The sequence below is a fragment of the Anopheles cruzii genome, chromosome 3 (assembly GCF_943734635.1).
Source record: "Anopheles cruzii chromosome 3, idAnoCruzAS_RS32_06, whole genome shotgun sequence".
NCBI classification, from domain to species: domain Eukaryota; kingdom Metazoa; phylum Arthropoda; class Insecta; order Diptera; family Culicidae; genus Anopheles; species Anopheles cruzii.
The window spans coordinates 36,030,182-36,050,468 of NC_069145.1; the positions used below are offsets into that span (position 1 = coordinate 36,030,182).

Here is a 20,287-nt window from a genome sequence, read left to right on the forward strand (position 1 = left end):
TTTTTGCGCCACCACTGTACAACCCAAGCTGGAGGACGACGGCGCAAGGCGCGCAATCGGCCCAGTTCGACACTGCGCCCATTCCCGAACCCGTAGCTTGGCGATCGGCATCGAAACATCGTCGCGGGCTAGCTACGGGGGTACGTTCTCCCCTGCGTCGTCGTCGTCGCGAGAGGGTCCTTGTCTCGATAGGGTGTTGATACGACTCCTGGAGTCGACGGCGTGCAATGTAGCGTACGGTTCCTTCTAGGCCACAATGTTGAAGGAAGTCCGCCCGCCCGCCCGTCTGAAGGTTGCACCTTTCGTGAAGTTGCATTTGCAAGGCGCCAAAAGACCGACGCGCACACACGAGCCGAGCGGACAGTGTTCAATTATTCATAAGTCTCCTCGTAGCTGGGGCCTATGGAGCACCGGAGCGTCGTAGACCGTGACGTGTGGAAAGAAACAGAAGGAGTTAATTGCTTCGTGCGTACGGCAGGACGGACACCCCACAAAGACAAGGGTTTGGTAGGTGCCGATAGGTTGATCCTGGCCACGGTAGGATTCAACTGGAGACACGTTTGAGGTGGCGCATGGTTTCAAGAAACGTCGTTCGAGTTCCAGAGTAGTTCTGCAAGGTTCGTTCACTGCAAGCCATACTAGTTCCTCCGCTACGAGGAGAGTCTCAGGGTTCAAGTTTATTGTCCTTCCACTCCTGACGCAACCGGTAGTTGCTAGGGGCTTATCTTGATTCTAAAAAGCCTCCCGCGTAAGGGTTTTTTTTTCGTTGAGGATTCTCCATCACCAACAACTGGGGTACCTACCTAACCGTGGAGGACAGTAACCGGGGCACCTAAATTACTCCTTCCGAAGAGGAATAAATGAATATCTAACAAACAGTCCATAATGCCGGCCAGTACGCGGTTGCGTGTGTCTGTGTGTGTGTGTGTGTGTGTGTGTGTGTGTGTGTGTACGTAGGTCGCTTATCGGGGGCACGTGTCCTGATGATCACGCACCGCTGACCAAGCAACCGGGAGCATCCCCGGGTGCGTTAAATAGGGGAGACTTCAAGGATGAACCCAACACAAGGTCCTTGCGCAAGGGAAAAACACTTGCCGCAACAGGAACTGATGGGCGGAAGAAAGGTGAAAAAGAATAGGGCTCGTTCAGGGCGTCATTAGCGTACCTAAATGTGTGGCACAGTTTACGCTACTTGCGCACGGGTCAAAGCTGGTCAGCGCCAGCCAGCCAGCCAGCCACACACCATGTGGTGCCGTTAACTTTTTTTGCTGCGCAAGACCTCGGAAATACCTGTCCAGGCGCTCGTCTTGCGGGGGCAAAGAACGCCAATACTGACTATGCCGTAGTGACTGTTCAATTACGTTTCACAGTTTGTTTATTGCTTTGCGATTGATTATTACTTATAATATTGTGGTTGATAATACGAAATCGCGGAATATGAAAGCAGCAAAATTGAAATTAATGAAACATAGACAACACCAACTGGTTTTATGATCTTGTGATCTTACCCAAGAAGTTTCTTTCACACTCCAAGACAAGCTGGTTTAAGTGTAATAAAATAAACAATATTAAGAAATTGTTCCATTGTGTTTCTGCCCAAGGAACAGCTGCTTGGACACGGCAGCTCCGAACACCTATTTCTCAGTTTGGAATTTACTCTCTTCTTGTTTCTGTTCATCGATCGTGGCTATCGATGAATCGGCTATCGCCTCAGCTACACATACTGTCGTTTGTCCTTACGGCGACGCGTACTGAATCGGAGCGACCCGGTGCGCTGGCCAACCCTACAAGTACGTTTACCCCACAACAACTGCACGCCATAAGTCTTCCGCAAACACACACACAGTACCCCGATTCGTCCCGAAGCCGAACAAAGGGCCAAAGGGAAAAGTTTTCTTTAAGATTTTGGCTCGTGCTTGCAATTTTTCGATCGTCCTTTTGTTCCTGTGCACCAATTTTTTGCCTTTCCGCCTTTCCTTTTCCCATCTGCGCGCCACTGCTGGCTGGTTTGCTTTCCCCTTGCTTGTTTGCTCCTTCTTTCCCAATCAATTCCATCCCTGCGCCTCGTTCTCCCACACGCATTGCATTAAACCGCAACGCATAATCGTTTGAAAGTGGAGCACATCGGACCGTCCATGCGCCACCGATCCGGTGCGGCTTCCGGTCTGACTTTTGAATGACTTCTTGATCCTATCATCCGCCAGCGCCACGCGGGTTAAAGGCCTGCGCGTTCCGTCTCCAGGTGGAACTGTTTCTTCGCCAGTTCGCCACTCCAGCGCCGGCATGGTCAATGGCGAACCCACGACGAATACAAGCCACGGAAACCACGAAATAACATCTCACGAGCTAGTGGCTACCAATCTAACTCACTTTACGCCACTTCTTTCGGTGTGCTATGGCACGTTCAAGCCCCTAAGAGCAGAGTCCGGTCTGGCATGAGATTTTGCAAAGGGGTAATCACTCACTCGCATCGGGCCATCGGGTTGGCCATCGGGAGCAAACGTGTAAACGTAATTTCGGTGCACCGTGTGAGCCTTTTTTCTGGTTGCGGAATAATTACGATTGTAATTGAGAACAATGGTTATGCGCCAAGGGGATTCGGCCAACAATGCAACCCTCGCGGACGCGGCAAAAATCTGCGTGGCCCAGGAATCAGTCTGCCTTAAAGTATATAAAACATACGCATTTCAGTAGCAGTAAAATAAAAGAGCATTAGCAAAACCGGGCATTAGTGATACCTGGCAGTAATTTCCAGTATTGCCGCTCACGATCCAGCGTTCAATCAGCAGAAACTCGCAGAAGCGCATGGACTGATAAGAAACCCCTCGGTTTGGCGCCGAAACAAACGACACCATTCAGACAGTTTTCGCGCCCAAATGCAGCAACTAGACCGGCTTCCTACTGACCCCGCGCGACACACATGTGCGGGTTCCCTCTAGACGAATCCATTTTCTGCTAAGGCACCACGGGAAGGGAACTGTCTTGTAAAGGAAAAAAATGTACCTGTAGCATAGCGGCAAGGGCAAATACACAGGGACGAAAATGTGCCGGCACCATGCGCACTTAGCAACATCTACGGCATTATGTATTTGCACTCATATTCAATTAAAAACGCAACTCCTCAAAGACTGCTTCACTACTCTAGCGCGCGTCAAGCAAGGAGAATGCCAAGAGTTTGCTAGTTCTAGCCTCGCCATTAATGTCCTCGAGGGGGCAAAATGCATCCACCCATACACACACGAGGAACACCGCAGGAAAGTCACTGGAGCGTGACGATGATGGGCCTTGAAGAAAATGGGCGCGCAAGTCGCCCTGCCGGCAAGCATCGTGAACCGAGGAGAGGAACGTCTCTGCCTGCCATCCTCCCCAAAAAGGACGAAGACCGCCAGTGGCGCTAGGACTGTTTCGCGCGCGCGCGCGCACGGGCTTTATTACCGTCTATTGCTATAGCTCCTGGGCCACTGTGCACAAACCGGAAGAAAAATTTGAAAAGGGTTTCGTGCGCAGAACACTTACACAAATACACGCTCAAACGTGGCGCTATTGGAAACTGCTCGGTCGAGAGAGAGAGAAAAACACGGGAGAGGACAAAAGGAACATTTAAGAAAATTTAAAGGGACTCTGCGTTTCCTATGCTGGTGGTGTCGGGGATTTGCAAACCGGTAATAATCCTCCTTGTCGCAGCCGGAGAGCCACATACCGGGGGTTTCGCCGGCTACGACTACGAGGGTTACCGACCAACAGGCAGGACAGGACCGCGCAGCCTTAAAGTGTCTCGCTAGCTTGCTGGACGAACCGGGGACGAAGAACACGGAAGACAGAGCGCGCCGAAAAGGCTTCGCGCAGGAAAATGGGAAAGAAAAATCAAGATCCTAATTTACTTTTTTTCGCAGTCCAGAGATGGTAACATGGTATGACGGCCGCTCGCTCGCAAGGGTATTTAAACCTTTTCCTTTCCTCCTTTTTCGTCCTATTTTTTGCCGGCCCCGTTTTGCCTTTTCTCGGTCGATCCTTTTTTCCATCCGACTCCCTGTGTGCTCTGCCTGCCTGTCAGCCAAACCTGCGTGCAGCCCAGTTTGGCGCCCAAAGATCCGAAGAATCCCGTAATTTGCATTCCTCTTCTGCAGCGCGTGACGTTAGATGGGAGTCTTTTAAACGTTAGCAGTCCGGGATATCAGGGTTTCGAAGTTAAAAAAAGGCACAGCCCAACAGCATCATGCAAGGGAGATTTTCATCAAATGAGATGCACTCGTTTAAAATTTACATCAGCTAACCGAGACAGTTTTTGGTTGATCCTAACGTCGAAAAGAAATGGGTCCGTCCGGGTTCTGTAATGTTCTGTAAAACCATACATGTTAAAAGTTCGCATTCTCTTCTTCCTTCCGTAGATATTTTGCGCCATTACCCTTTCAATATTCGCGCAGACAGTCTTGTGTTGTTTTACACAGTACAACTCGTGGCATCGAAGGCATGTTTACATTTTCTTGTTGTTCTAACGAATTTTATGGTATAATTCACTGCCTGATGCCATGCTTGGCTGACAATTTCCACGGTGACGACAAACAAAACGTAAAAGGGTTTCCCCCATATCAGCCTACAGCTGCTGAAACTCTCTATGGGCGTGATGGGCTCAACGGGCAGGAAAACTGTCAAAAAATCGTGAGCCGTTAGCAGGGGTGGTCTATTTATAACGATGCGAGAAATATCTGTATGCGCAACGCGGTGCAGTCCGCCCGAAAGTCGAAGGTACTTTGCCGGAGGTCCTGTGTAATGCAATAACAGTTAACCGGGCGCGGGCCGATCGAAGGGGCGCGTAGGAAACGAATCATTGACACGTAACGGAAAATGCGAGTGACAAAAGTGCACAGAACGCTTAACAATGGTAAGTAGTACAGAGAAATTGTCTGGCTCGGTAATAAACCAATCCAATCCTCCAAATCAACCCTCACCCAACATCCAATTTCGTGAATATTCGATTCTCTTCGGTGATTTTTACACTCTAACACTAAAATTCGTAGGCAACGTTATCATATTATCCTTTTTTGTGCTGTAAAAGCACTAAAACGGGAACGACACGCTTAACGATAGGACACGCTTGAAGCGACATCTTATGTTGCCGAAGCAAACTCTTGAACATATCTTAGTGGAGACATAAACCACTGGCATTGAAATATGCTTGCTGGCACCCATTTATGCTGTTGTTGGGGTATCATAGAGATTTTTGAGCTGTGCGAGGGTTATGCTGTCGTCCTTGATTTGCTTGATCAGTACATGGACTTTCCAATGCATTCGAAAACTAATTATAAAAATACTAAAATATAAGAAACATGTATGGTCTGAATTATTAGCACACGACTATCTTCTAAGTTGAAACACTTACATAAACAATAACAATGAAACATAAACAATTAAATAGATATATAGATCAAGTTGATAATAACATCGTTCTGTCTTTTCTAACAGAGTAGAGTGAAATGAGCAATGCAGAAAGTATCCCCAGAATGATTACACCCTTTACATCTTTAGCAGATACAGAATACTGATGTAAACAGGAGCTACATGCTCTCTCTGCGATCATGCCCAGATTGCCTATTGACTACTTTGCAACTCTTCAAACGACATCCTACCGGTTGTGCCTATTTTCTGTCGAAAGCATCGAAAAGCATATCTACTAGATCCGGACAAAAGGGACAAATCCAAACCCGATACAAACCCGAAACATTTAATTTAATAACAAATTGTAATGCAAGATCTAAGACATTCAAACTTAACCGAATCTTAAATTCAATCTCCAATCCAAGCAGAATCTGAAGAAGAAAAAGTCGATTCGGCCTATCTATGTCCTTCACGAAGTTGTGCGAAGACGGGCTCAGACGAAGTCCGCGAATTCATGTACGATTTGACATTTCTACGCTCGGATTTACGCTTCGTGGTGCCACCCAGTTAGCATTTTTAGGAATGCAGACAAATAAACTTCCGCTTCACATACGTACCTGGCCACTTGCTGCACAATTTAGTATTTTCTCGGCTGGATTTGGGACTATCTATCGCCGAATGTTCCAACGATGCGGATAATTCCGAAACTGGTGAGAGTCCAAAAACTTTCGTCGAACACTTTCGCAGCCGGAAGAGATTTCTGTCCATCTCCGGTGTCGGCTTAAAGCTCTCCACGCACCCGGGTGCGGGCGACTCTGGCATTACATCCAGATCCGTTTCCGGAGGCGTCGGAGTGAACGATTGCCCTACGATGGAAGGACCCTCTGCAGGAGCCTCGGTTTGCTTTTCGTGGGTTTTTACGATATTCAGATCCATGACGTAACTGCTTTTGGATCAGACTCAGCTGTACAGTATCGAACCTTAGCTGGCGAACACGAGCGAATGTGCCGGATCTCGAAAAATTCTTTAAAAAGAGTTCCGCTTCGTAGATTACGGCAGCAAGAAAGCACTGAACTGCAAAGAAAAAAGGCACATGGTAGATTCGCAGATATTAGCAGGAATAATAAATTTCGCAAACCGCGTGTTAGAAGCCTTACCTGAAGGGCCTTCAGTGTTCCGGAGAATTCACAACCTAAATCACTTTGTCACACAAAGAGGGGAGTGTCTTTAACTGCACGTACACCAGCGGTGAAAACTCATTAAATCCTGCAATCGATGGCTTTCAACGACCGCACTGTTCTGATCCTTTACTTTAACTTTTACTACACTTCCTGCGGCAGTTGAGGCGTCATACTTTTGGCGCAGTTTTCAAGCTTTTGGGCGGACTCGGCAACACATCACTACAAAACCCGTTCTTCAGTCTACTACACGATTTTTTTATATAAATATCTATTGTCTGCTTGTCAAAAAGTTTTGCGCATTTTGTGGAGCCAATCGCTGACAGTTGACCGGTAGGTTGACCGAATAGCTACTAGAATTTCTTCATGCCACTATTCGTAGTAAAATACTATTTACCCGTTTGGATAGTTACAAAACACTTGAAATTAAAATGTTACACTTCTTTAAAGTCTCAAAAAGAGAACAGTTTCTTAAATCATAAAGTGGCGATTTCGCATTATACAAAGAGTAAACTTCAAACTACATCGACACCGATCACTAGGCACACGCCGCCACACACGTCAACGAAGGAAGCGAGTGGTGCTGTCAAAACAAACTCCTTGTTCCGCCGCCGCCAGCCCCAACCATACTTGGCCAGTTACAAGGGTTGATTATAAAGCCGCCGCGCACAAGTTATCCGCTACAGTCGCAATAACAGGTGAATATTACCTTGCGGAAAGGGCAACCATCGGACACAGTGGTCTGCGGCCTGCAGCGGAATTAGACGTCTTTCATTGGTAAGTGACCTAGTGAAGTACACGCCGCTTTCCACACGCCAACCAGCTGATCGGGGCTGGAATTACGAAACATCAGTTTTCGCAACAGTACCAATAACAAAAGCCGTTCGTTTTCTTCCGCGTTCAAAGTCTACGCCTCGTGGGTTTGTATCTGCTGTATTCGTTCTTTCCTGGAAACGTTACGGTACGGGACCACAATTTCCTAATGAAAAAAGGGAATTAATGGTTGCTCCAAAAGCGTTCAAAATACGGTATTTTTATTGTTATTTTAAACCTTATTCGGTTATAATAAGGTTCACGGCTGGATATTTCCGTTGTAAGGTGGGAACCGGTTTCCTATTTTAAACCGGCTGAGTAACTAAACACCGGAAAACAAAACGATGTCCTATTATATCCGCAGCTCATCAGTAACTAACTGTGGTGCTAATTAATGTCCATTTCCTGTTTTCTATGACTATAAACGAAGCATAATGTGTTGCCAATTCCTTCTGGATATGGAGCGATTGGAAAAAAAATATGGTCATAAGTTGAAGTCGCGATGGCCCTTGTTGTAATCGAAAATAAAATCATCCACCGTACAGATTATTGAACAATCGACCAACAAGTGCTCTTTACTGTGAAATGTGATAACCATGTAACCGGATTAACCATGACAAACCATCTGACAACTCAACTACGCTGGTCGGCGCTGATAAGGCCGCTATTTGCAGTTGGTGGTTGCGCATGGTTTTAGAATTATCTGCAACCATTACTAATTCTTTTTCCCGACATCATTTTGCACCATCATCGTGCTTCAAGGATGTTTGATCATGCGCCTCGTTAGAAACGCCCGACGGACATGTCTCCATGCGCGCAACCCATGGTTGGTGGGGCAAAGTAAGTCACATGGTTTTTACAGCGATGCGTGGTGGTGGTGGTGGTCGGCTCCCCAAACCATGAACCATGTACCGGAGAACAAAGAAACGCAGATGGTTTTGTGGCGAACGCCGATCGGAGCGATAGTTGACCACACGACCACCACCGAACAAAACCATTCGGTGCTGCGTGTGTCGTAATCTCCAACCATGTTTTGCTTTGCACGCTAGTGTATGCGGCTGCCGTTCGTTTACACACTGGCCGCCTTCCAACCACGATTGGTTTACGTAGTGCGCAATAAGCACGCGATCTGCGAGTGGTTTTGCTTTCAGAGCCGTGCGCAAGAAACCCTACGAAGCGCGTTAGTCACCGTTCATCGTTCCACATTTTCCCCTTTTTCCTAAGTCTGATCGGTTTGGTGTGGTCCGGAGTGTGATTGTGACTCCGAGAATTAACAGGCACGTTCCTGCATTGATGAGCTCCTGTGTGCGTCATCGTGTGCAGGACACAACGGGAGCGATAAGCCAACAACATATCCGCTTGCCCGGATAAGCCGGTTCTCGAGTAAGATATAAAGTGGCCAACAAAGGAATCATCCTCCAACATGAAAAGCAGAGTGAGCTGGACCATTCAGCTGGACCACTGGCCATTATGCCGAACTGGACTGCGGGTGGCAGCAGGAGTGAAAGGACAGTGCGTGTGGTTGGAGTGCGCAAATTGTTGGCCGGCACAGAATTCCTTATCACTTTCGCTCGCTTCTTCGGGGTAGTATCGGTCACAGAGTATCGGTTCGCGCCTGTATCTGTAGATTGGCACCGCCGCCGCCGCGACTGTGTGTAGCGCATACGATAAGAGGCGCAACAAAAACAGCTGTTTGAGTCATTAGCGTTTGGCCTGCGCGACCAGCAAGACGGTTATTTCGAGGCGATATTCTGCGGCTCTTTGTGCGTTTGGTTCGAGGGAAAAAGTGTGTGATCTTTAGCGTGCAGAGTTTACGTGGAATTCGTTGAAGGTATTGTCTAATCGACATTTGGTGTTTCCTTATCTTTTTACTTTCCGCAGACGGGCAACTATAAACACACGCAGCGCGAAGAATTCGAAGTTTCAGTCGTCGTAGCAGGAGTCGCGAAAGATGCCCCACAACACGTAGCGCCCAGAACCGCGAAGTCTCAGTGGAAGTCGAGGAACGTTCTGGCTCTAAATCATCATTATCGTCTTTTGTGTGCCAGTCGGAAGGATCCAGTTTTGAGAACGAAGGCTTGTGAACGATCGTGTCGGTGCGTGCGTATGTGTGCGTGCACTCAGGCGCATTAGTCAATTAGTGGCCAAACCCACCCTCCGAGTGACAGACAGTACCGCCGAGGAATTTCGCGCGAGGAACGAAAGATGATCAGTAGCATGATGAATCTGACCAGTGACTTCCTGGACGAAACGTTCGTCTATCTCTGTAAGGAGATGCACCATTACGTGCCGGAGTTTATTGGATCGATCGGCTACGTACCGTGGGTGTTTTCGTTGCTGGGATCGGCACTGATCGGCTTGAGCGGAATTCTGCCGATGTTCATCATTCCGGATGCGACCAAAATCGGCAAAGAGGACGGCAAGGAGTTGAGTGATCGTGAGTGTGTTGTATATATCAATAGATATCCCTCCCTGGTTCGGTGATAATCGGTGTTGAAAATGGTTCCACCATAGTTGCGCCGTGTTCCAATTAGAGCTGATGGCAGGTTTTCATCAATGTGCAATCGAACGAAAAGGATGTTTTTTTTAATGTTAAAACCTTTCCCGTGTTTTCCAAGGCCGTTCCATGCGATCGTGACCTTGAATCGCGGCGCGGTGGCGATCGCTGAAATCGCCATGTAGCATACCTGTCTGTCTCTGCTACAGAAATGGTATGTCGTGCGACACTCGCTTTGCCGGGTTGTGTTTTTCTTTTTTCAAAATTGTCTTTCCCTATCACCGTGGCCGGAATCAGTGCTTCAACATAAAGGCGTGAAGCAGATTACTTTATTGCCTCATTTATCGGAAGCCCTCTTGTCCTGCTCTTCATGTCGACTCACCCTTCAACGCCAATCGGGCACCAGAACCGGGGGTTGCATCGTTGCTATCTTCGTCGACACATCGACAACGGGCGACGAACGTGCCATCGTTCACCGACTATCACCGATCGCTATCGCATCCCATGTGTGCAGTCCACAAATAATCTTACATCTTTTCTTCCATTTCTTTGTTCGATTCTGTCGCGCTGCAGCGGCCGAATCGAAGACACTGAAGCTCCTGCTCAGCTTTGCCGTGGGAGGTCTATTGGGCGATGTGTTCCTTCATCTGCTACCGGAAACGTGGGAACATGAACATGATGCGGCTGGAGGGTCTACCGGTGGCCACCACTCTTTGCGCAGCGGCCTGTGGGTGTTGGGCGGGCTGTTGCTGTTCACGATGGTGGAGAAGATTTTTTCAGGATACGCAAACGTGGACGAAACGAACCCACAACCGAAATGCGTCGAGATCGCAACCTGTCTCTTGCGCCGTTCGGGCGGCAAACTGCCGGAAAACTTTGTCGGTATGTGTGGCTCGAAGGATGGGATCGCCGGTCAGGGATCGTGTGATATCGAGGACGTACCGAACGGCTGCTTCCTGGCGGGTAACGCGGAAACGACAGCGAAGGATGAGGCTGGTCACAAAAAGGTGGCCGGCTATCTGAACCTGCTGGCCAACTCAATCGACAATTTTACGCACGGTCTGGCGGTAGCAGGATCCTTTCTGGTGTCTCTGCAGCACGGTATTCTGGCAACGATCGCTATTCTGTGTATGTTTTCGGATACCCCTTTTTTCAAGACACCGTCCGTTAATCTCCTTCGTGTTCCTTCTTTGCAGTGCACGAAATTCCCCATGAAGTCGGTGACTTTGCGATCCTTCTTCGATCGGGCTTCAGTCGCTGGGACGCCGCCAAAGCACAGCTACTGACGGCGGGAGCCGGTCTGCTCGGTGCTCTCGTAGCCATCGGTGGAAGCGGCGCAACCACAGCCCTGGAAGCGAAAACTTCGTGGATCGCTCCGTTTACTGCTGGCGGTTTTCTGCACATTGCGCTCGTCACCGTACTGCCGGATCTGCTGGATGAAACCGATCCGTGGGAATCGGTGAAACAGTTTTCCGCCCTCCTACTGGGCATTGGTCTGATGGCGTTCCTAACTGTGTACCTGGAGCACTAAGCCTGGAAAATAAGTGTTGGCAAACGGAAACTCACCCCAGACCATGTTTGCTACGCCGTGAAGTTAGATTGGCCAAGAGCCAAGCAGATTGGCGGCTTTGCGCCAGTCTCGCGTAGAACGTCCTGTAAAAACTATACCCAATCAAAACTTTAAAATTATTAGTCTGCTCTAGACGTGTAAATGATTAAGGTGGACGGTGGTTGTAGTACAACTCTGTACGTCCACCGCCCGTTACTCTTGCTCGTGATTACTGTATGACTGTTGTACTTTATGTATGTATGTATGTGGATGCGCAAGCTTGTTTTTGTAGTAAGAAAATTTAGGTTTTAATTTGAAATTATGTAGTGTAAGACGTGAGCATTAACGACAGAAACGGGGTAACGATATTGTGACGTAGTGTTAATTGCATTCAATTGACAACACAACCTCCCAAACGGTTCACTTAAACAATCAATTATAGTTTGTCACACATCAGCATGATGAGCCGGCTTATCACACATCGGAGTTTAATCGCAAATAGTCACTCTCGTGGCAAGTATCCTTTGAATGTCCGGTGTATCGTGACTGACGATGAAGGGATGAAACGTATTATAATTAGGAACATATGGCCATAAAGCTAAACGATACATTACCTTTACATGTTTCTGCCATACACGGGGAGGGCAATAAAAGCGATCATTAAGAGACTATTGGCCTCATTACATAACAAAAAAACTAGTCCATACGGATGGCGAACCCATTCTCTTGCAATCATAACGCGTAAACAGGGCTCACCGAGTTAATTCACAGTTTACGCTTGTGTTTCCAATAAAGAGATTAGGTTGTGATAATATATTTGTTATACATTTTGTTTCATAGCAAAATAAATCTCCAACACATTACAGGAGTAAAATTTCGAGCGTTAAGAGAAAAAAGAAAAAAAGTATCTGCGTTTTACTTCTGAACTGTACACAACTAGTACGAATAGATAAAAAAAACATTTGAATTATTGTCATTTATTCTTTCAGAATCTGAAATATATTGTAGAAAAACCGAGCGCGATCCAAAACATTCAAATGTGGTGTAAAAAGAAACAATGAGAGAAAAAAAGGTTTTTCGCCCCCGGGTGGGCTCGAACCACCAACCTTTCGGTTAACAGCCGAACGCGCTAGCCAATTGCGCCACGGAGGCTATTGAAAAATTTTGTTCCAAACATAGTTTGTTGTTGCAAGCACTTTTAGTGTGTTATGTTCGTTTTCAACAATTCTAATTTGTTTGAATTCCACATGATAGAGGAAAATCATATTTAAATTTAAAACATATCAAATGTACGTTTGAATTTAACCTGTTTCAGCACTCAAATCAAGTGCCCCTTCAAATAGAAAAGTTACATTTATATGCTGCGTTGCCGAAACATTGAATGTTTGGTGGAACTGGACATTTGTTCGGAAACTAATGTTACACCGCACGTAAACTATAAGACAATAGCATTGATATCTAAAGCAAGAACTAATACGCCACTTCCACAACGGAACTATGTTGTTTCCTACAGTGCACGTACTTTCTGTTTTCTTTTTCGTTTTCGTCATTCAAGCAAAATACTTCCTGTACGCGCTTTGCGTTCGTACTATGTCCGCGTTTGGCCGCCCATAACGGTGCCACGTTTTCTGTGTGCAGCATAAACTCGCGCAAAGAACGGTACAACCTTAGGTAATCAGTTTGCATGAGTGAAGCTCACATAGCATCACATGAAGCTCTCAACATCATATCGCAACGCCATCAGAGAGATCATTCAATGATCGTATGTGCAATGTGGCACGTATGAACCAATTGGTGCACGGTGGCTGCAATTGCTCGAATTGACTTTTTCCATTGAACCAATAACAACAAAACCGAAGGATTTGTGATACATCGTGCTGCCCACCAGTACACTACGAACGGAGGACAGCGAAATCGGCACTCGATATTTGATTGGTCTCGAGGAGGTGGTCTATGATGCGTACTTCTAGTTAATGCCAGTTTTTCAATGCTTTTGTCGTTGTTTCTAGGAGAGTCCAAGACATAACTTTGACTATACTATGAGGTAGACACAATGAGTCTCTGTTGGATTTTAGCTATAACTATTTTTTTAAATGTGCATAAACACGGTTCGACAACGACGACGACGTTTTCTTGAAACTGACATTCGATTTTGTTCGAGGTTTGCCGGTGTAGCGCGAAGAAGCATCGCTCGCTGCGTCTGAATCGTCTCTTCGCGCCCTGCGTTGGACTGCAGGGGAATGCAGATGCAATTTATAGTTGAAGCGTATGCGGGAGTAACTTGATACCGGAGGGAAACTCCCGACAACAGCACTGGGACTCGAGGAACCAGATTTGGTACTGAAAGTGAGCATGAACAGCCGCACGGCTACGTAGCAACATAGGTCACGCACGATCGTCGCCCGATGAGCATCGCGATTCTCGAGGGCGGCTGTTCGAGAATGTGAGGATCGATGTTTACCAGGGGCTGTAAGAGAAAAGCGCTGGCTGTGGTGAGAGTGACCAAAATAAATAGGGAGAGAGAGTACGAGAGATCGATAGCATCTTTTCCGAAGAAATCGTTGTTTGCGTCTGGCCATCGGCATCAACGGCCACCGATATACTCCCGGCACCGGTTTTCTATCCTCCCGCACATTGCGCTCAGTTGCAGATCGTACGAGTGACCGATCGGTTCGTTGTCGAGTGCTACGTGCTACAGTAAGCGGGAAATGGAAAAAAGTTCAAGTGGCTGGCGGGTTCTATTGCTCACTGCGGCGCTGTGTGCCGGTGTTGTTGCCGCCCAAGATATGACCATCACCGAGGAGCTGGAAACCTGCAGTCTGCTCGATCGCGGAAGGCTAGAGACAGTGTTCGGAAGCGAGGCAGATGAGTTTCTGGGCACAGTTACCGTGCTGTTTAATGTGGCCCCACCGAAGCCCGTCCAGACACCGCGCATCTTCGCCAACCGTGATCCGATTCACTACAACAAGATCGATTTTCGTGAACAGATCAATCTGTGAGTTGCCAAGATTGTCCAATCGTCCATTCATAAATTGAAATATTAGCAGGATAATTATTCACACTAGAACATGGCAGACTGTCTCTATAACAGAACAATGGTTATCGATCTCAACGACGTCATCTGCCCAAGTTAATACGCCTATACGCTTCAATCTATCGCTGAACCCCGAGACACACAACCCATCGTTTGGAGTGCTCTAGTTTCGCAGTAGTTGGATTTTATCAACCGACAGGCGTTGCACAAATAGTGTGTACATATAATAGTGAGATATGCGAAGGGCTTATAGGCAGGCACTTTCTCATATATCATGCAAGGGTTTAGAATAGTGTTAGAAGCGTACAAACAAAAAAGCGCGTTAATAACGCCCGAATGGGGACTTGAACCCCAGACCGTTGGATTAAAAGTCCAACGCTCTACCGACTGAGCTATCCGGGCCGGTGAGGAATTCTTGGGCTACTTTATTCCGCGTCAGGAATTCGGTTTTTTTTACTTTTTTTCTATAAAATTTAAGTTAAACTAATGTAACCGTTATCTACGTGTTCCATGCAGCTACCACAACCTCTACCAGCGATTCCACAGTCAGCAGCAGTACAAAAACGGAGTCCGCTTTTTGCTCAGCGCATCACTGCACCGCGTGCCATACGAGTTAAAGGAGTACAACTTTACCGAATTCTTTGCCAGTGTTGAGACGCTAGCGGATGCGTACAACATCAGCGTTTATCCAAATCCGCTGATCGAGAATGGGACTTTCGCACTGTTCGGACTGCGAGAGTTCCAGGTGTACGTCGTCGATCGTTGTGCGCGAGTTTCCTACGTTATTGAACCTCCCTGGAGCCTAATACAGTTTTCATACGTCAAGGCAGCCGTTTTGTCCACGTTCTATGACCGTCCCTGTGGCAAATGCGAGGTTAGTGTAGCACTTACTCACGTCATTGCCGCCGTTGAAGCTGAGAATACATTCTTTTCACTCTTTGCAGCTCGAGAACTATCTCAACTCAACTATTACGGGCGACGAAAAAGAATCCACGGGAAATGGAATTAGTTCCGCTACTGAATCAACTACGTCTGGTGGATGCAATGGAACGACCTCTTGTGCGGAAGATTCCTCGGAATCAAGTGAAGTCACCGAGGAAGAGGAAGTAGGGCAGTCTTACGACAGTGAAGAGGATGACGATGAAAGTCATCATAACGCCCACCGAAATGGTGTTTCAAAAAGCGAACCGGATCCGTTTATCAATGTAACAGTGACGGGCCCGGAGCTGGAGCTCCCACTACGTGTAATACTTCCGGTGTTGCACATCCATGTCGAACCATCGGAGCTCAGCAATCAGGAAGCTCTGGAAAACCAAACATTGACTACACACAGGCTTTATCACTATGTTGTGCTCCAATCGAACGACAGCAACACTCATCAGGATCATCCTGATAGCCAAACGGAGGACATTGAGTTGCAGGAAGTTTCGTTGGACAACTCTACGTCTGTTTTGAGCAATGTCAACGATACTGAAGCGGATACTATACGCGTCGAGGGCACCGATTGGCCAGTGGAGCAGTTGAAAGAAATTTTCAACACGAGTACTATTTTGTATGACGTCCAGCAGCAAAGGATATTTGAGCGGCTTCGGCGCTATAATCTCACCGAACAGCAGCAATACGATGAAGTCGTGCAAGTATCTGTCGCCAATCGCTATGCCGCGGCCGTTCGACGCCGAGGTTCGGTTAAACCGGAGCAACATCGTAACAATCGACGGTCGCAGCTAAAGAAGCACTACGCCCGGTTGATTCCGTGGTTGAATTGGACCTTTGGAAAAGCGCTGCCTTCGCCAGGAGGAGTTAAAGTAAAGACAGGCAACCAGTGAAATGTAGATTTTTAGAATATAGATTTTTTTAATTTACTTACTAAACAAAGCAAAACAATAAATATTGTTCAATATTTCAAAAACTGCTGGATTATATTTCAAAATGTGAATGTTAATGCTCGAACTTCAACTGCAAAAACAAATGCATCACTAGAAACTATCGATGTATGTTTTTTTCGCCATTGGCCAGAAACATCGAGGCGAAAATGCGCCTTGATTGCTGCAATGGTGTGTACGATTTTTCCTTCTCGTACATCACAAAGCAGCCCCCGCAGCAAAAGAGTTCGTTTCGCCGCGCGACGGCATCAACGGCGAACTGTCAAACTGTCCGGCGATTGTCAATTGATTTCTGGTTTACGCGCTGCCGAGAAGTTTGGTCAGTTTGTTTCGGTATATTATTGAAAGGAAATAGAGTTTTCAGGCGTGAAAAAAGTACAACAGAGATTGCGTAAACCCCTTTGCTTCCTTTCGCAAAGTACGGCGCTGCAAGACTTCTGCTGCTTTCTACCTCAAAACCGGCGTAAAATTGTTGGCCCAAGTAGTAGGTTATGTTTCGTTGTTTACCGCTCGAGGCTTAAACATTTTACCGACGACAGATCAAAGCTCGCGCAAAGATGGACCAATTGGAAAGATCGTTAATGTTGCTGGATGAATCAAACGTAAAATCCAAGCGGGGCTTGCTTCGTTCGAAGGAAGCCGTCCGGTCTCTACAGCAACAGCAGCTGCATGGCAAGCCGGGATTGACCGAATCGTCGGCAGGTTTGGGTCTCGACATGGTACAGGATGTTAGCGGCTACCGAGCGATCGATGATGCTACTGCGCTCACTACCAGCCGGTTAAGTTTGGCGGCCGGCAGCACAACGAGTAATGCGAAAGACGTCACCACGCGGCTCTGCGTTCAGTTTCTGGAGGTCCTGCAGCGCCACAGTAGCGAGACGGACGTGTTTGAAACGATCGACGAGCTGGTGGAAACGATTGAGACAACGCTGACTGATTTAGATCTAGCCGCTAGGCAGCTGCTTCCCGCGGGCCGCGAACGACGTTTGCAGGCGGAAGAAATGTGGCTCAGTGCCGAGCGTGAAACGTGGAAGCTGATGAACTGCCTGTACCGCGATCGGTTTGTCACGCAAAAGCTGGACACCGAAATCGATGACCTACCGTTGGTGAACAGCGAAAGAACTATCATTGACCATCTGTACACGGCCAACGCAAACCTGCGCGAGTACCAGCTGATCGTCGACTGGTTGGAGCAGACGGCCTGGGGAGAGCTCGAGATGCAGACGGGTCACTATACGAATCGGACGGTTGCGTGGGAAAACACACTGCACCAGCTGTTGGATATCGGCCAAACGGCATTCGGTAGCGGCCGGCAGATCGTGAAAAGTCTCGACCCCGACGCGCCCGTCCGTGAGAAGCGGCCCCTACACGATCTGGATGCGGAAGATCAGACGCGGCTGGCGAAACAAATCTTCCTCGACATACGCCACGGTCGGTTGGAGGAGGCGCAAAGCAAATGCGAACACTACGGAATGGCCTGGAAAGCGGCGATCCTGGAGGGATGGCGTTTGCACCACGATCCGAACTATGGAGCGGAAACGGTATCGCTGACGCGCAACACGATCGACGGTAATCCGCGGCGGGATTTGTGGAAAAAGTTCGCTTGGAAGATGGCCGAAAGTCGGCTGCTGGATGCGTACACCAAGGCTGCTGTTGGGTCGCTCTGTGGCCATCTGGAGGCGATGATGGAAGTGCTGGCGGAGCACACGTGGACCGACGTGCTGTGGGCCTACCTGAAGGTACAAATTGACATACGCGTCGAAAGTGAGATCCGATCGCACTGTATTAAAAGCTATCTCCCGATGCCGGAACGGTACTGGAATGGTAAGATGTCGTTGGAACAGATCTTCGACGAGCTGGAAGCGCACCGGAACGTGCGCGTTAGTCTGACGGCGAAGGACGTGGACAAAGTGATCCAGAAGTACATCATTCTCGACGATATTCCCGAGCTGATGCGCATCGTGGATGGTTGGATCGGAGGGGCCGCAGATGTCACACTTTCCCCACCGATGCTGCGCTTCCTGACCCACTTCGTTATGTTCATTCGGCAGATCGGGAAAGCGTTTCAGGAAGACATCGGTGATCGAATCATCGGGCGCTACGTGGAGCATTTGATTCAGATCGGGGATGCGCACATGTTGGCGTTCTACACTGCGGCACTTCCTCCGGACATGCAGTTGCTGTTGTACTCAAAGTTCCTCGAAACGCTGAAGGAAACACACGAACGCAAGCGAGCGCTCGAAGAGGCGTACGGATTCGGGCTTGATGTTCCCACCGTGACCGTTTACACGGTGGAAAAGTGCCGGGCTCGCGAACCGGACGAAGATGGAGAGACACCTGCGGCCGGTGACCTGAGCGCGTTGGACGAGCAGAAGATTTCATCGCTCGAATGGCTCACCTTCTATCCCGGCCAGCGTGGGGAGCTGCTGTGGCAGGCGAATGCGTTGATGCGATACTTTCTCGGAAGGAGATGCATCGAAGCGACACGCCGAACGTTTGACATCGTGCCGGCGGATACGATCGAACAGATTTTCACGCACTACGGATCGAAGGACGACATTCCGTGCAAGGAGGAGGTGAGCATCCGAGAGTACCTCTGCCACCAAACGTATCTGTTTGCGATCAACGGTTACAACGACTGGTCGCAGCTGTTCTACAACGAGAAGCCCAAAGCGCCGGCCACGGTCAAGATTACCAACTTTACGGAGCGTGTTACGTCCGAACATCTGGAGCAAACGTACCGCAACAAGCTTACCGTGTGGGAGCATCGCCTGGACGAGGCAACGAACCGGACCCACGATCTGCTGTACAACGTGTTGCTGTTTCCCGAGGCCGGCTGGTTGGTCGATGTGGACACTGCAAAGCCGACGCCGGAGGACGACGAAGACTGGCAGCACCGGGCGGTGCAGATGGATAGTCTCCGGAAGTTGTGCATACCGGAAGTGGTGCTGCTCCTGCATCAGCTGCACACGCTTACCGAGCGGCACAGCGAGAACCTGGTGCTGGCGGACGTGCTGAGCTCCGAGCTGCGCAAACTGTACAGCGTGTTTCCCAAGCACAAGCTGGCCGAAACGCTGGGCAAGCTGGCCGAGTCTTCGTTAACGCTGATAAATGCTCGCAAGGATCCTTTCGTTGGCGATGCGGCCAAAAAGTGAACAAGCGGAACAAAATCGAATACCGTTGGCCGGCCGGCCGGCCAGCGTCCTGCCACACAACGATCTTTAATTTTTATTCTTTACTCATTCAGCAAATGTGGTGAAGTATAGTGAAATTTTCTTTTGTTTGTACCTTTTTCAAATAAAATGCGATTGTAAAAAACTTCAAACAAGTGGGGATTTTAGGTATATTTTCCTAAAATAGATAAGTTAGCTATGACCGAACCGAATCTTTAACCTTCCATGTTGCGTAGATTCCAAAAAATCATCTTTCAAAGTCAAAAGAGCCGATATTCACGTTTGGCATTGCTTGTACATTATCGGAAATAAGTATAGAACACTACGAAACATACAGTTTTTCAACTTTGGTAACTAGCAAGTACAATAAAAATTTACTGGTTTTTAAATAATTTCCAGTAAGTTTTGCAACCGTCTCAATCCGTCCGCTTAGCTCAGTCCGCTCCGTCCGTAAAAGCTCCTCCATCATTTTATATCCTTTTTTACATTCATAAGGCATTAGACTTTTATCAGAAATTCGATATTTGCAGACGATTATGCATTAAAACATTTGAGTGTCATGCAGATTGCATACCTCAGGCCTTTAAATACCTCAAAATATCTAAAAGATGCTATTTATTATATTTGAACGCATGTATCACACATTGAATTGAATCTAAAAGCATGCAAAGAAAACAAAAACACTGAGAAAAGTCCACAGATTCTTCCTGAAACAAAATATGTCCGCCCGTCCCGTACAGATTCCCATAGTGGCCGCGCTTATCATTTTGACAGCTCTCCAGCA

At 47.9% G+C, this 20,287-nt stretch overlaps 3 protein-coding genes and 2 non-coding genes across 7 annotated transcripts; 3 read left to right on the plus strand and 2 right to left on the minus strand.

Annotated features, from left to right (window-relative positions):
- Positions 1 to 7,195: 7,195 nt before the first annotated feature.
- Positions 7,196 to 12,397, plus strand: LOC128269677 (zinc transporter ZIP13 homolog). 3 transcript variants are annotated; one of them, XM_053007061.1, is made up of 4 exons: positions 7,196 to 7,331; positions 9,249 to 9,804; positions 10,438 to 10,992; positions 11,061 to 12,397. In XM_053007061.1, exons 2-4 carry the CDS (start codon positions 9,573 to 9,575, stop codon positions 11,393 to 11,395), a joined length of 1,122 nt encoding a protein of 373 aa, XP_052863021.1. In that variant the 5' UTR covers positions 7,196 to 7,331; positions 9,249 to 9,572; the 3' UTR covers positions 11,396 to 12,397. The 3 variants fall into 3 exon arrangements, with proteins under 3 accessions (XP_052863021.1, XP_052863022.1, XP_052863023.1); XM_053007062.1 differs by lacking the exon at positions 7,196 to 7,331 and adding an exon at positions 8,613 to 8,750; XM_053007063.1 differs by lacking the exon at positions 7,196 to 7,331 and adding an exon at positions 8,938 to 9,153.
- Positions 12,398 to 12,491: 94 nt separating this feature from the next.
- Trnan-guu (transfer RNA asparagine (anticodon GUU)) lies at positions 12,492 to 12,565 on the minus strand. Its single transcript has one exon. It is a non-coding gene; the product is annotated as a tRNA-Asn (tRNA).
- Positions 12,566 to 14,121: 1,556 nt separating this feature from the next.
- On the plus strand, positions 14,122 to 16,274 carry LOC128270321 (uncharacterized). Its single transcript, XM_053007722.1, has 3 exons — positions 14,122 to 14,408; positions 14,964 to 15,321; positions 15,392 to 16,274. The coding sequence occupies exons 1-3, from the start codon at positions 14,122 to 14,124 to the stop codon at positions 16,271 to 16,273; spliced, it is 1,527 nt and encodes a 508-aa protein (XP_052863682.1). The 3' UTR covers position 16,274.
- On the minus strand, positions 14,777 to 14,849 carry Trnak-uuu (transfer RNA lysine (anticodon UUU)). The gene has a single exon. It is a non-coding gene; the product is annotated as a tRNA-Lys (tRNA).
- Positions 16,275 to 16,887: 613 nt separating the features above from the next.
- LOC128273657 (nuclear pore complex protein Nup107) lies at positions 16,888 to 19,542 on the plus strand. The gene has a single exon (XM_053011677.1). The coding sequence runs from the start codon at positions 16,888 to 16,890 to the stop codon at positions 19,483 to 19,485; it is 2,598 nt and encodes an 865-aa protein (XP_052867637.1). The 3' UTR covers positions 19,486 to 19,542.
- The last annotated feature ends 745 nt before the right edge of the window (positions 19,543 to 20,287 follow it).